The sequence below is a fragment of the Pongo pygmaeus genome, chromosome 7, assembly GCF_028885625.2.
Source record: "Pongo pygmaeus isolate AG05252 chromosome 7, NHGRI_mPonPyg2-v2.0_pri, whole genome shotgun sequence".
NCBI classification, from domain to species: Eukaryota; Metazoa; Chordata; class Mammalia; order Primates; family Hominidae; genus Pongo; species Pongo pygmaeus.
In genome coordinates, this window is record NC_072380.2 from 84169221 (window position 1) to 84185898 (window position 16678).

The 16678-nt window shown below is 39.1% G+C and overlaps 1 protein-coding gene across 1 annotated transcript in view; it reads right to left on the reverse strand.

The window, feature by feature from the left end:
• Window positions 1–1428: 1428 nt before the first annotated feature.
• Window positions 1429–16678, reverse strand: part of TRPA1 (transient receptor potential cation channel subfamily A member 1) — a 54513-nt gene continuing 39263 nt past the window's right edge. Inside the window, exons 21-27 of the mRNA XM_054499126.1 lie at window positions 16429–16598; window positions 14406–14535; window positions 13800–13982; window positions 10089–10157; window positions 6126–6239; window positions 3993–4090; window positions 1429–3293 (exon numbers count right to left, since the gene is read on the reverse strand). Coding sequence (XP_054355101.1) covers window positions 3083–3293; window positions 3993–4090; window positions 6126–6239; window positions 10089–10157; window positions 13800–13982; window positions 14406–14535; window positions 16429–16598 — 975 coding nt within the window. The 3' untranslated portion in view covers window positions 1429–3082. The remainder of the gene's footprint in view (window positions 3294–3992; window positions 4091–6125; window positions 6240–10088; window positions 10158–13799; window positions 13983–14405; window positions 14536–16428; window positions 16599–16678) is intronic.

Below are 16678 nucleotides of genomic sequence, written 5' to 3' on the forward strand. Positions count from 1 at the left end.
TTGTAACCCCCTTTATCTCAGGTAAATCAGTTTTCTTGAACACATTGCAATAGCGTTTACTGAGTTAGGTACTCTGTATGCATGTGGTTGTCCAATTCTACCAACACCATAAAGAATATATTCTATCATCACCATTTTAGAGAGGAGGACATATGCCCAGAGTCAACCAACAGGAATTAGAGTCAGTACGAAGGCACAAGTTGTCTTCTTGCAAAACACAAACCTTTCAATTGTCCATGCTAATCGTAGTTAACAATCATTAAAACAACAGCCCAGATTGAAGTGGTGGGAACAAAAAGGCAGGAAAGTGGTGTTTAATGCTTCTTCTACCACTTAGAGGCAAGTCATTCAACTTCTCTAGGACACAGCATCAACAGAAAAAGGACACTAAACCACTTTTCTGAGGCATACTGAGCCAGTTTTCTTGCAGTCTCTTTCAGGTCCATGGTATTTATCATTTTCACTGATTTCTTATTTGCTTATTTGTATTTGTTGAGCATCTGTTATGTGCAAGGCACTGTGCTGGAAGCTCCACAAGATGAAAAAAATGAAATAGGATGTAATTCTTTGCCTCCTTTGAGACTACTGGTGATAATGACCCATAAAGCTCGGGGAGTCTACCCTTCAGTTAGGGGAGGACACGTGGCAAGTCATAGTGGCCATAATAGGCTGCAGTAGCAGAGGAGAAGTGCAGTCTGTGCCAGTTCCGAGAAGGAAGGAAGCATAATGAGTGGGGACCATTAGGAAAATACTTCAAGGTGGAGATGCCATTTAAACTGAGCTTTAACAGTTAGAGACGGGACATTCTGGCTGGAAGAGAATAGAGTTGGATGTAGGGAGATGGGAAAACATAGTGTCTTCATGAAACAATGGTCTTCCAATTTGGATGAAATGAAGAATGCTGGAAGATAAAGCTAATTTAGATTTAGAAGGCAGGTTAAGAAGATTAGTTTGCTTATGAAGAAAGAGAAAATCTTTAAGCTTTTTAGCATGGGTGTGAAGGCTTAGAGCTCCACTTTAGGAAGATTAACTCAACTTAGTATGTTGAGTCCTTTCGAGTCTAGGAGCTTGAAAGAATCCTGGTACCACTGATGGAAAATAGGAAGTCCAGAGGAGTTGGTTTGCTTCTCTTACCACCAAATTCAGGTTTCTATGTATTTAATTTGAAGAACTGTAGAAATGTTGGACTGGACTTTAGGAGAAGGAGCAGAAGTGAGGAAAGAGAGGAAACAGAGCCAGGTACAGACCTCAGGGATGTACACATGGAGTTAGTTGGCAGGAAAGAGAAGCCAGTTGAGAAAGAGAGAAGAAGCAATCAGTGGAAACAGGGGAAAAGCGGTTCTGTGTTTGGGGGTAAAGGAGAAAGAACTGCAGAAATAAATGAAGACCATTAAATTGTAAGCTTCTTGAGAGTACAGGTTGGTGACGTTGTAAGACAATCTGTTTATTTAAATATTTCGCATGACAGGCATGGTACAATGTTTCTCACATTCTTGGCACTCAGTGAATGTTGACTGAGATCTATATTGTGCAATGCTACACAAGGTTTGAGGAGAGGGAAGACTGAAAAGACCATTTGTCTTTATGATCAGGAGATCTTTGGTTATTGCTTCTATATTGTGATTTTCCATGCTTTCTGTTTTAAGAAATATAAAGAACAAAGATATTATTCATATCAAAGATTAAGGCATATACAACATTGCCTCTAGGCCATGTGTTCTGTTGGACCATGAATGTAAAATGTCTGGTTTTGTAATAGTACATGTTGTCCCTCAGCACTCTGCTGGTTTGTATGAACATCAGTATGTTTGAGAATGTGTGCAGGAAGGTGGCGGTAACCAAGCTGTCCATCTCTAGAAAAGTCCAGTGTAGTGGGTGGGTGGGTGCACACAATGAAATAGTAAGCCACACCAAAGGCCCCGTACTAGATGGAATACAGTAACACAGTTGTATCTTGTAAACATCATGTCCAGTGAAAAGGAGTGAGAAACAGAAATGAGTAAAAAAAACAGGAAATAAGTGAGAATTATAAGAGAAATAAGAAGCAAAAACAGAAATAAAAGCTATAGCATAATAACATCTGTGTAAATAATAACAGACTCTAAACAACACTGTACAACATAACACAAGGACACATACGTAGCCGAAAACATATTCATTACAGTGCATATCTCCTGGGGGTAGTGAGGGAATAAACATGCTAATCAGGATGATGGAGAAAATCAGACAAAACAATAGAAGGACCTTGAAAAGATTAATGATGAAGTATGTGATTAATTCATGATTTGAATAGACATCAAAATAAAAAAGGGAATATGTGATGGAGGCATGTTTTTTTCAAATCTCAAACAAAGGCTCATACAATAATCACAGGGATACTATATAGGTTTTACATTTATTATGCTCATTGGCAAACAAAAACAGAAACAACATATATTATCTATAGTAAAATTCGTACATATCATAAGGCCTATTAATTTGTACTTCAACTATATGGCTCGAAGTGACATCAGGTGTGTTGGGGACAGCAAGAAGGGTGGGGCTATTCATCACAGTAGGAACAGAAGAGTCCACATGGTGCCACCCACAGGTTCTTTCAACATGAAGCTTTCCAAGAAGCAGCTTAGGTTAGGTAGACCTCAACCTAATATTTAAGACTATCATCTATGGCATTATTAATACTTGTGACTATTTTCTAGGGCATCACATATTATGTAATTAACAAGCAGGAATTCAGTACTGACATTTGCATTTTAGCTTAATAGTTACATTTATTCTTTTCATTAAAAATGTGTGTTCTAGCAAATTCATTTTCTACCTATTCAAATAATGAGATTATATCTCATCAAAGTCAAGTCCAATTTGAACATATCTGCAAAGATATCCCCAATACATAGTGATTGGTAGAAAATATGAATAGAGGATAAAAGATGGTTTACTTTTATATAGCATGCAGGAACCATGATTTCACACGTAGTAAAATCAATCAGATTTCTGCTTCTTCCTCACTCTTTTTAAATTGAAAGTTAGAACCAGCAAGTCATGCACCCCCCATTAGAAACCTCACTGAAGGTCTGAGGAGCTAAGGCTCAAGATGGTGCGTTTTTGCCTTGACTGCTCTCAACACAGTATTCCATCTGCTATTCCTTTGTTCCATCTGCTCTTTCTTAAACCTGTCTTGAAAAGAACAATGGCTATCTTCATCCTCTGTCTCAGAGATGATCTCCATCTTCTGAATGATCAGTTTAATGAGCTCATGCTGTTTTTCCAGGAGAAAAGTAAGATCCTTCAGCCTAAAAGGACATACACATTTCATGAATTTATTTTCAGTTCTTCTTTTAGCCCTTCTGAATGTAGGAAGGCATAGGTTTTAACCTCGGTCCCTTCTGAATGTACGAAGGCGTAGGTTTTAACCTCGGTAGTCACAATCCTTCCAGGAAACACATATTTTTGAAGTTTAAACAATTTTTCCCAAAGTTACACTGTTAGTTCATGGCTAGTTTATTTTTGTTCCCAGTTTATAGGTAAGAAACTATTATAGAGAAAGGTTAAGCAGACTGCCCAGGGTCACAGTTATTAAGTACCTAGTTGAATAGGGGTTTGAACTCAGGTACTAACTAACTGTAAAACCCTCATGCTTAACCACTGCCCACCACATAGTTACTCCAGGGATCTTCAGAAGCTTTCAGAGCTTTGCTTTATGAATTCAGATGAAGAATACAGTTTATGATACTACCTCCAAGAGAAAGGAAATCAGCATTTTAATTTTTATTCACTTATTATTGAAAGGCAAACTGATTGGTGAATAGTGGCAAATATGTTGTTGGTTCTAAAAAATGTCTCATGACTCTCAATACACTAGCTACAGCTATCAATAAAGCATGACAATATATAAAATAAATAAACACCAATATAAAATATAATCTTATATTGTGCATTATTATTTATGAGTTTTAAATATCTCAAGTACAGATAGAAGGAAAAATACATACCGGTATTTCTGCTTTAATATTTCCATTTCTAAAGATTTATCAGCATTTGGTATTTCTTGTCTTATTTCTCCAGTGCAAAATAAAAAACAGAATACATGCTGTCAGATAAAAAATAGTAGTTACTCAAATTGAATTCAATTCAGGAACTTTTTCTTAAGCATGTGCCAAAATTCAACCACCACTGGTAGAAATATGCATAAGGCATAGCTATGCCCTCAGGGAACCCACAGTCTGCCAGGAGAAAGAGACATGTGAAGAAAGAGCTGTGAAAGGAAGTCATACATATAATCAGAGAGAAATAGAACATGTACAGATAAAACAGAAGAGGAGTAAATTAGGATAGAAATTGTTTAGAATGGGGCTTAGCTGAATTGTTCTATATATTTTCATGAGAAGTGCCCACTACGGAAGGTGGTATTCTATACGAGATTCATTGTTAATTATCTAAAACTGCACTACACATTATCCAATACAACTCAACCAGTGGACAAAGTTTCACCTGGAGAAATTTCAGAAATGTTATTTTAACACATTTCATTTTAATTTAGTATCTTTTAATCCATAGGTTGACTGGAGAGGGTCAAGGGCAGATGTGAAATGATCAAGAATGAGGTAATTCTAGGAGTCCAGGCAAGAGAAAATGGTGACTTGCACAGGCCACCCAGGAAGTCAAATGGACCAGACTGAGGGGAGAAGGAAAGGGAGGGGACAGATCAAGGATGACTCGTGGGTGGCTGGCTTGCACAGGCTAATGAATGGTGCTGACATTGTTGCAAGGAGGAACCAGGACTTTTTCACTTTTTTCCTGTAGGGGATATGTGAGGAGAGGGTGAAACGTGAAAGCGTTGAAGTTTGGTTTTGAACCTGCTGAATGTGAGGCACCTTTAAAACATGCAAGTGGAGATGTCAAGTAGGCAGCTGGATGTAGGGGCCAGAAACTGAAGAGTGAGCTCTAGGATTGAGAAATCAGTTGCTGAGCATTCTGTTTCGGTAGTAATTGTAACCATGGACATGTGTGAAATCAGTTGGAGAGATACTGTGGCATTAGAATAAAGCCTAGACTGATACTCAGGGCGACTTTATTATTTTATGACTACACAGGGGAAACTAACCTGAAAAGAACTCAGGAAGAACAGTTGTAGAGATGAAGGGAGCCCAGGCATACTAAGGATTAGCAACCAGTTATTCCGGCTTTTCATATGGCCCTTCTTCCATTATAATGCAATGGTCTTGCTTAGTCTTTGATCACGTAATTACCTCATTTTCTATAGTGGACGCTCTGTGTGTGTGTTCATGTGTGTGTGTGTGTGTGTGTGTGTGTGTGAGATATGTTTAGGCTTTGTGTCCCCACCCAAATCTCATCTTGCATTATAATCCCCATAATCCCCACTTGTCAAGGGGAGGTAATTGTATCATGGGGGCGGTTTCCCCCATGCTGTTCTTGTGATAGTAAGTGAGTTCTCACGAGATCTGGTGGTTTTATAATTGTTTGGTTGTTCCTCATGCGTTCGTTCTCCTTCCTGCTGCCTGTGAAGAAGGTGCCTTGCTTCCCCTTCACCTTCCGCCATGATTGCAAGTTTCCTGAGGCCTCCCCAGCCATGGGGAACTGTGAGTCAATTAAACCTCTTTCCTTTATAAGCTACCCAGTCTCGGGCAGTTCTTTATAGCAGTGTGAAAATGGATTAGTACATTGTGTGTATAGTGTGTGTATGTGTAAATGTGTGTTCTTTATTGTGTATTCTAAACACTTGGCTGTATATACTCACATATATATCTACACATAAATGTAAGTGACATGTGACTAGGAAAAGCAAATAAAGTATACCTGTACTGTAAAAAAGACACTAAAAGGGTGTGGCTGGTCCCCTGCCCATCTGCTCTCACAGGGACAGCACGCATTTAACACAGATGCTATGGATGAGCCGCCTGAAAGGGGAGAGCAAATGTCACCCTCCTCTCACCCAGCTCTTTCATGTCTTGGGTTAATCATATCCTTTTTTTAAAAGCACAACTCCTCTGCCCACAGGCAGAGAAGACTCAAAGTCTATAAAAGGGCCCCTTTAGGGTTAACACAATGAATGAATGTCAAACAGCGTCATGTTACTGATGTTGTTATTTGTTATGTGTACTTACGAATAACATCCCACCAGATCTGGGTTTGTTGGGATACACAATGGTGGATTTCTGATCCACTTTGCGTAGAAACCAAAGTGGCAGCTTCTTCTCTAAGCTGGTATGAAGTTCCACCTAAAGTGCATTTTGGATTTATTGATAGAATTGTTAGTTAGTATATGGAATTTTTATATGGCACACAGGCAATCATTAATACAGCAAAATGAAAACTGATTTCTATGTCCTGACTTCTGTGCCACAGCTGGGCTGGCCAGGCTTTCTTATCCCCTAGCTCACAATCACCTGCCCCTTCCTCTCACCTCACCCACTGACAGGGCAGCAATCTGCCTTGGAGTGGGAGAAGAAGGAGAGGGGGAAGTTGCTTAAAAAAGGAATTCAATTTTAGTCACTTGCTGTTTATTGTTCAGGGATAGTCACCCGATGTTTTGTTGTTCAATGATGGAGATTTAAAGAAGAAAAGGGTAGTTCATACTCTTGCGGTGTTGCAATACTACAAAATGTGCACAACTGGACAGTGTGAATGCATGTGTGCGTGCACACATGTATACACACCTAGGGCAGGAGAGAAGAAGGAGTGCTTAATTGGAGGAAGACAAAGGTAAGCAGTAAAAGAATTAGAACTCATCCTTAAGAGTATGTCATGTATTTTTCATGTCTGTGCTATCAGGTGAAAAATGGTTTCTCCATGATGAATTTTAAGTATAATTACTATTTTCAGGGATGGCAAATGAGATATTTCCTCACATTTAATTTTTTTCATTTATTTTTGCCAAATTTATCTCTGCTTTTTTATACCCCTTTGTATCTGATGTATAGGTATGTTTACCATAACTACTTGTAACTACTAGTGAGATTTGCTTTCTAAGAACAAATATTTTCCAATATTAGTGATTTATAGCCATAAATAGTGAAATGGTAAGAACTTTCCTGACACCACTGCTTAAAATTGTGGCCCCCCCACTGTACCCCACATAACTTTCCCCCATGTGGCTTCCTTGCTATTTTTATAGCACTTACCACCATTTAACATACTATGCATTAATTCCAGCTTCAAGAAAAGCTATGTTTTCTTGTATTTTATTAATAATACCAGTTAAATATTTTCACTGATTTTCTATAATAATTTCTAGGGTTCCTTTTTTTTCCCCTTTGCTCTTTAGGGTTATATCACTTTCCCCTTCCCATGCATACAGTTTGAGAGGTCACATACTATTTCCTCACACTTGATTGAAAAAGATTTACTCAAGCTCGATGTTTGCCAACAGATAAAATACATAGTGTGTCTTACACTGTTCATTATCTACATAGGTCCCTCAAAGATGGTCCTGGGGGAGGTTGGCAAGCAAAGCCCCAAGTCCAGTGTGGGTCAGGTGGGACCCACTGAGCCTGGCACCACTGGGCTCAGGGAGCATCTTTACCTCCTCTAACTGGTGGGATTTCCATGTTGAAGGGTAAGATGCACTCTGCGAATTTCCCTTTCTAATTTGCAGTGGGGATATAAATGTTTATGGACTGTCTGCAGCTTCCAAAACTGTCGTGGAAAGTGGAGATACCAACATTTAAAAATACCCAAACAGCTTCAAGCCCCTCAAAATACTCATAACACCTGCCCCTGAGGAACTGAAAGTCCCCATAAAGAACCCATCTCCCAGCATGCATTGTCCCAAGGCCTGTCTCCACCTCCCTTCGAGATGATTCTATGAGAGAACTAAATGGCCCTGTCGGAAATGTGTGTTACTTGTCCAGTTCTGCTCACAGTTCTGCTGTGGGCTCAGACATAGGTTTCAGAATGGATGCAGAGAGTTGCTTAAGAAACAACTCAGGAGAAGTAGGAGAATGGCTTCCTGGTTTTCCAGGCGATGCTGTTTTTGATCCAAAACGAGGTATAGATAATATGGGGGGTACTAGGATTTGTGCCATTGACTTTCAGGGAGCATAGTAAACAATATAGGTTTGTGCTTTTCAGCTCAACCCCACTGACTCTGTAGTTGAGTGAGCTTCCCCAACTTTGCTTGTATTATTGTTTTTATCTATTCCTCAAGGTATTTTAAAGCCGTTAAAGAGCTGTTAGGGCAGTTATGAGGTATTGCTGACATACCTGCCAAGAGGTTTATACATCTCCTCTCCATATCCATACACCTGGAGTCCTAAACACCATCTTTGCGACAATAATAATCTGCCATTAGCTTTTCCGGCCTTCAATCTTTCCTCACTAAACCAAGATAATAACAGATCACTATAAACACCATTTTCATTGTGGAAGGGCTGATAATAACTCTCCACTAACTTACAAAATAACTTGAAGCACTTCATCATTTAGTGCCCTTTGCTAAGGTTTTTCTTTGCTGGTTTTGAATAAACCCTCCTATCATCTGGAGCAATCTAATCACCCACTAACATGAATGATCCTTCCAGGCAATGGGGCCTTGGACCAGTGCCTTGGCCATTTTCCCCAGTACTGATGTGGCCCTTTGCTCTTGCTGGCCCCTCCTTTCAGGGCGGTATCGATGTCCTGTTAAATCCCAACCATCTTTCAACACTGACTCATCTCACCCGCTCCATGTTGCATTCCCTTAATTATTTTTGCATTTTTTCCTGTACTTGATCATCATTTGTGTTTGTTCTCTAAGTGTTCCAATCACTCTGTATCTCTGTATAATATACAGTGATGTCATAGAGCATAGGATTTACAAATGGTTCTCAGTTGATTTTTGATATTTAATTCTATGAATACCTAGCTGGTGTGCTAAGTAGACGTAGTTGACTTAATAGTCAGGAATCACATCCCTCTGTTTCCTCTGGGCTCTCATGATAAGTTGTACTGGACTTTGTATACACTATGTATTGAAACATTGTTTTCAATAAATAAATGTTAGTATATGGCTGAATGAATTACAGAGAAGAAAGAATTTGGACAAGTAAAAGTGAAGAGGAGACAAGAGTGAATAGAAAGTTATATCATAACATAATTTTTCTCTCTCTCAAACTGGCCAAGGTTTCTGAATGCGTATAGTCAACTGGTCACCAAATATCCTTGAAGCATCAAAAATGCCCATTTGAATTTGAAATTTAAAGACAATCCAGTGAAGAGCATAAAAATAACTTTGTGTTGTATGACAGAAAGGTACCTCACAAGATTCAATAGCCAAATACCTAGCCAGGAAACTTTGACACCAATTTTAACATCAAATTGTCCAAATTGTCTATAAAAATGAGAGATGTGACAAGAGAACAAAACCTCATGGATGCAGTAAAAACTTCAACATAAATCATGCTGTGGGGACCCTGTGATTCCCTGCACAAAATATAAGGAGCTCCTTTGAACAGCGGGGCTAAGATGCCAGTGATGCTCTTGATCAAGCAGCTAGCTACCTGGGTGGCCACATTTTAACACAACAAAAGATGCTCAGGCAATTTCTCAATTTCTCTGCTAAGATTGTTCTCGGACATTTTTTTCATCAACTTTGATTAGAGCAGGTATACCAGGTAACATGCAAACAGACACAGGATGTGACTCCTCAGGATTAAGAAAGTATCCATGCTAAGTAACTGTGCTCTTAAAAAAGGAAGTAACGACAATGGTGTTAATTCCAGTAAGTTTAAATAAACGTGATGCAGACAATACCTAACTTAGGATGGTTTGACTCATGATTTTTGACTTTATGATGGTGTGAAAGTGATGCATATTCATTAGAATCTATACTTCAAATTTTAAACTTTGATCTGTTCTGGGCTAGCGGTATGTAGTACTCTCCTGGGATGCTGGACAGTGGCAGCGAGCCACAGAACCCAGTCAGCCACATGATCAGGAGGGTAAACAGCCCATACTTTACAGTGTAAGTGGTATAAATTTATAACTGGCATATTCCTACAAAATGCCCATTTTTGACTTGTAATATTTTTAACTTATTGTGGGTTTACCAGAACATAACACTGTCATAAGTGGGGAGGCACTGCACTTACCTGCATAGCTATCCTCTTCAATGATGCATGTTTCTGGACCTCAGCAATGTCACCAACTGCCAAGCCAATCTGAAGTATGACACAAAATTAAATCACTACAGTTGAACGGTCCACCTAAAAATGCATGTAAGGTCTGTCTTAGTCCATTCAGACTGCTATGACAAAATATTCTAGTCTGGGTAATGTATAAATAGCATAAGTTAATTGCTTACAGTTCTGCAGGCTGGGAAGTCCAAAATCAAGACTTGGGCAGAACTGGTTTCTGGTGAGAGCCCATTCCTCATAGGTGGCACCTTCTATGTGTTCCCATATGGCAGAAGGGCAAAGGAGCTAATAAGCGCCCTCACAGCTCTTTCATAAGGGAACTAATTCCATTCATGAGGGCTCTCCTCTCATGGCCTAATCACCTCCCAAAGGCCCCACCTTCTAATGCCATCTTCTTGGTGATTAGGTTTCTATATATACATTTTGGATGGGATAAAAATTGAAACCATAGCAAGGTCTCTGTGGCTAAATTGGGAGACTGGGCATATGACCTACTAGTAGTAGCTTTGGAATACTTTGGTAATACACCTTACAGAAAACTACAAAGCCTATATACCTCTGCAACGATTATGGCCACATTCAGAGGTTCAGTACTCTTAAGTGTTACAAAAATTTAAGACACAAATTAATCTGAAATTCATTTCATTTAAGATAAAAATCTGTTTTTTTTTGAAAGGACAGGGATGATGTGATATCATATGCAATTGGGTGTAGCCACACAACATTGTGGGAAACTCCAGGAGTTTAGTAACTAAGGTAGACAAGAGTGATTTAACAATATGGAAACAAATATTAAACTGAGAGAATGATACATTTTATATCTTACGTATGTTCAGAAGCAAAACATATACTATAGGGGCAGGAGAGGCTCTGGTGAGAAACCAGAAATTTATGGCTAGATAGGATTAGGTGGGGGGAAGCTGTTAGCTCAGTTCTACTCAATCCGATGAAATTAGCTCATTTCACTCACTCATTTATTTTCTGGTACTTAGTTGCTGCCTTTGCTGAGCCAGCATCTTGCATGCTGCACCAGAAAGAAAAGTCAGTGACTGCTCTTGAGGAGCTCAAAGTCCAGTAAACTCTGTGAGACAAGGGATCTGTCAAGGTCACCACTGGATGCCCAGTGCTCAGTATAGAGCAGGGCACATAATAGGTAAACAAAACAGTCACAGAATGAATGAAGAGAGGGAGACTATATTCTAGGGCTTGCAAACTGGCACTGAGAACTGGATATAGTCAGGAAATATGTTTCACTGGGCAGGATAACATTGTTTTGGTTTTTAATTTGCAAGTTTTCAGATGGGTGTTCTCTCCAATTTACATTGACCCCCAATCAAAACCAACCATCTTTGCCAGGCGCAGCATCTCACATCTGTAATCACAGAAATTTGGGAAGCTGAGGTGGGAGGATCACTTGAGCCCAGAATTTCCAGACCAGCCTGGGCAAAATGGCAAAACCCCATCTCTACAAATATACAAAAATTAGCTGGGTGTGGTGGTGAGCACGTGCAGTCACAGCTTCCAGGTAGGCTGAGGTGGGAGGATCAGCTGAGACTGGGAAGTGGAGGCTGCAGTGAGCCATGATCACTCCACTGCACTCTAGCCTGGGTCACAGAATGAGACCCTATCTAAAAAAAAAAAAAAAAACAAAAAAAAACTAACCCAAAAACTAACCATTTCATACCTGCTGCTTCACATATTTTAGATACGTACCTGGACTCTGAAGACATTTGAGCTTACAAGCCATAGAAGAGATCAATTATTAACTTTTAATGGTCACTAACATTTATCAAATGCTTATCATGTGCCAAGTACTGTTTTAAGTCCCTTGTATTAGCTCATTTAATCTTTGCAATAATCTAGGAAGTAGGTTTTATTATTATTATCAAGTTCATATCCTCAAAACTATGGTAACACAGGGAAAGAGTATCCAATAGAGTAAGTTAATTGGAGAGGGGTGGTGGTTAAGGAAGTCTGCCCTGAAGAAATGATACTTCAGCTGAGTTTTGAAATCTTAGAGCTAACCCATTGTGGGACATTTTCCAGGTAAAAGGAAAGCCTGTACAGAGTCTAGGCAGCATGAAGGAAAGTGTGGCACAATCAGGGAGTGTGCATTTCTGGGTAAATCCTGGGAACAGTGAGGTGTTGGGAAAGATCTTGGTAAGATCCAGCTCACAGGGACCTTTGCTTGCTATGCTGATGGGTTTGGACTGGATTAAAGCTTTTGAAGAGGCATGGAAAAATATTTAAAAGAGCCACTGATGGGTTTAGTTTTTCATTATCAGAGCATCACTATGGTGGCCATTTGTAGGAAGAATTAGACAAAGCAGTGTGATAAGGTAGAGATGCTCTTGAGGCTGCTGCAGCAATTTGGATGAGGAACCATGACAGTCCAAGCCAACTGGAAGCAGATGTGAAAGCCAAAGAATTATTGAAAGAACTGAGGAAAAACGTGGGAGAGTGAAATAGAGACTATCTGCCAATGATCTTAGTAGGATGACTAGGAGATTGTACTGAGAGGCAGTGGAGATTCTGAAGGAAAGATAACATTAGTCTTGGCTCTGTTGGTTTTGATTTTCCTCCAGGATATCCAGGTAGAGATGCACAGTGGGTGCCAGATGTTTGGATCTTCAGAATGGGGCCAACCTGTACTACTGCTAAGCTCAATTCTCTTCTGGATAATTATCTTCCAAAGCATAAACAATTATTGGAGAAGAATGTGGGCTTTATGTCATTCTCTGTTATTCCTATTGCCATCCTTTGTTTTTCTAGGTCACCAAAATAAAACTCTGGAGTTGTATCAAATAATTGAATCAAAATACTTACACATCTGCATAATTTTTTCCTTTCCAGAAACACTGCCTAGTACAGTCTCTGGTACATAGTCAGACTCAGAGAAAGTGTGTGGAATATGTGCATGTCTGCATAAATGGATAAAGGAAAAACAGGCACAACGATGCCAATAAGGGCTCCCCATGGACCTGGAATGGGATGCATCTTTGCCTGCATCAGCCAACGTGCTCAAGCCTTGAGCAGATTCTGTAGAGAATTCCATGTGGAAGGGCACTCTCATGTCTGCTGATAGTGTCTAGGCTTTGACTGGGTTCAAGGTGGCATCTGAATGTCGCAGATGCCCTCTGCGTGAGAGACTTCCCCACTTGAATCTCTGGTCAATGGTAAGTTCAAACATAGAGATATGTTCCATAAAGGTCTCTGCCTAAACTCTGACCCCCTCTCCAACTCCAAAACATCACACACCTTCATCTTTATTGCCTTTCCCTGCTTCTTATTTCTTCATAGCATTTATCACCCCCATGACATTATGCTACACAGTTATTTGTTTATTACCTAAATTCCTGACTGTTTGTAATCACACTGAGACTGAATATTGGTCTGCTTTCTTCATCACTGGTTCCTAGAACTTGTAACAGTTGCTGGCATTTGGTAGATCCTTGGTATTTGCCAAGTGCATGCATCTTTTCATGCCCTGAGCCTCTTGATGTGCCTGGTGCTCCCCAGGCACCAAATGAATGTTGAACAAATAGATTTTGTAGTAGATCCTTCCTCATCTCCCCAGTGGAGGGAGATTAAATAAGTTAAAAATAATTATCATTATAAAATGTTTCAAATGATCAACAAACAAAATATAAGAAAAAAACTACTTACAAGTAAATTCATGAGGACAATTGGGACAAATATTGTGAAGGAAACAAGTTGTGCAAAGGACAGAACTGGATGTGCCAACTCATTTCTCAGATATGGTTCTAGGAAGGACTCTCGATAATTGATATCTCCTAGCATCATGCTGAAGGTCTGGATTATAGAAAGCAATGGAGAGCTGAAGGGATCCTGAAAACAGACGGTGAGGTACAAATGAAATGCAACGTTTCTACAATGAAAAAGTGTTTCCTGGAGGTAGAATGATAAAAACTATATTCAGAATACTTTTTTAAAGTCATAGGTATATAGCTATTGAAATGCAGGGATAAAATATTAGTAAACATGGTAAAGTCACCAAAAATATGTTACCTGCATAAATAATAAATCATCTGTGTTGTACATAAACTTTTTGACAATGGACAAAGTTGCTTAACACGACTATACTTTTTTTCTGCAATAAAAGTCATTTCAAAGATATAGCAGATAAAAACTAAAGTATTTGAATACTGTTGTTATGTAATTATGAATTTTCTAGACTATTTAGATTTAAGTATAAATATATATTTCCATAATTCACAGAGACAAAATCAACTACTGATGTAACTGTCTTACCTGTAAATTCAGGAGGATGTAAAAGCTGAGTCCAAAAGCCAGAAGAAGGAAGACAAATACAACTGTAGACCTCAACAAAGTTTTCAAAATTACCTCCAACATAACAATAAAAATTCCACAATTTTCAAATCTAGAAAAGTAAGAAAAAAAAAAAAAAACATTTACTCACTTTTACAGTCAAAGTGTATTCATTCAGTGACAATATTTATCATGTATTAAATCAGGTATTAGATTTCACAGATGAGATCATCGAGGCCAGTTATTTTGAAAAAGAAAACATAAGAGTTAATTGAATAATCATGTCTTAATTTTCAAGCTGTTAGTCAAATTACTTTTGCTTTTATTCTCATTATTAATGTTATCTATTTTTTGGATACAGGGTCTTGCTTTGTCACCCAAGCTGGAGTGCAGTGGGGCAATCATTGCTCACTGCAGCCTTGACTTCCCAGGCTCAGGTGATCCTCCTGCCTTAGCTTCCGGAGTAGCTGGGACCACAGGCAGGCATCACCCCCAGGCTGGTCGTGAACTGCTGGGCTCAAGCATCAGCCTGCCTTGGCTTCCCAAAGTGCTAGGATTATAGGCGTGAATCACTGTGCCCGGCCCTAACGTTACCTTAAATCATTTTACCACTTGATGACTGGACATTATTTCAACTGAAGTAGGAGAGAAAAATAATAGCTTCTCAATATCAAAGAAAATGCTGCCAAATGCTTAATAAAGAAATTAGAGAGATAAATTGTGTGCTGCATCATGCAGAGATTGAGTTTGTGAACTAGAAGGCACCTAATGCAGGGCACACACCACATGATTTGCATTTTATCCTCACCATCTCCTTCGGTTTTCTTTTCTACCCCCTGCATCCTATATTGTGAAATGTTTGGATAGATAATGGGTGTGTCATCTGGCCTCTAACTTGTACTCTGTCTTTGCAAAGATTACTTGTTAAATGAGGAACTTACAAGATTCTAAAGCTGAAAGGGACTTCAGCTAAATTCACAGAGACACATATAGTGACTCACCAAGGCCACTAATAATGACAGAGCCAAGGGTGTGACAGTGCCTGAACCTGTCTTAAATCCTATTTCTGGGCCACTGCCTTTCTCACCATACCATGTACTCTCCAAGGGGCGGCACTCAACTCTCTATCACTGTGCTCATGACACAGCAATGCAGAAGATATGGTGAAAAAAACATGCTCCCTGGAGTCAGAAAGACTTTGGTTAAATACCTGTATCCTGACTGACTAGCTGAGATCTTCAGCAAGTTACTGAAATCAGTGCTTCAGCTTCTTCTTTTAGAGAATGCAGATAATAACATTGGCCTTGTCATTGGAAATATTATGTGAAATAACATGAAACTCAACATTACCCACTGTCAGAGGCCCAGGAACTCAGGCTTTTTTCCCTCTCTAGAATTAGATTCTTTGGGCTTATTTCTTCTTTTATACCACTTCGATTTCCCATACTATCCATCAGTTCATTTTGAGTGTTTTAATTCAAAGTAAATGCTTACAAAATAATATCAGGTAAAACAAGAATAGCCAATACTTTTCCTATTTACTCCCCCTATTTAATCTAGATTTGTCTAGACCAGTGTTCTTGACCTGGGCTCATTTGGCAGACAGGGAACATCTGGCATTGTCTGCATTCATTTTTGGTTGTCATAACTGGAGTGGGGTGGATGCTACTGGTATCTAGTGGGTAGAAGCCAGGAGCCAAGAATGCTGCTAAGTATTTTACAATATACAAGACAGTCCCCCTCCACAAAAAAAAAAAAGAAGAAGAAGAAAAAAGAATTATCTGGCCACAAAGTTCAATAGTGCCAAGTTTGAGAAACCCTGATCTTCATTCTGAACTCTGGAACCATGCTCCAGCCTTTCCTTAATAGGGTATACAAAATTCTTCATATTTAGAAACAACTGGAAAAGGAATAAGCCAGTTTTAAATTTACACCAGGTACAATAGTTTTTCTTTTGATATTAAAAATGCTTAAGAGATGTGGAAATAATTCAAGCTTGTTTTACCTTTGAAGATACAGTAAGAAATTCATCCAGTAGAAGTAAACAGCAATTGCTCCACATTGCCACTGCAGATGAGCTGGTATTTCAACAAACAAGGGCAGCACAAAAATGATGCCCGTCGTGTAGATAATCCATTCAAAAACATTGCTCATATCCATAAAATAATTCCTTTTCTGGGATAGAAAAGAATAAAAAATTACCACATATAGAGACCTAGCATCTACGGATGGTTATATACACGCACCCAGTAATA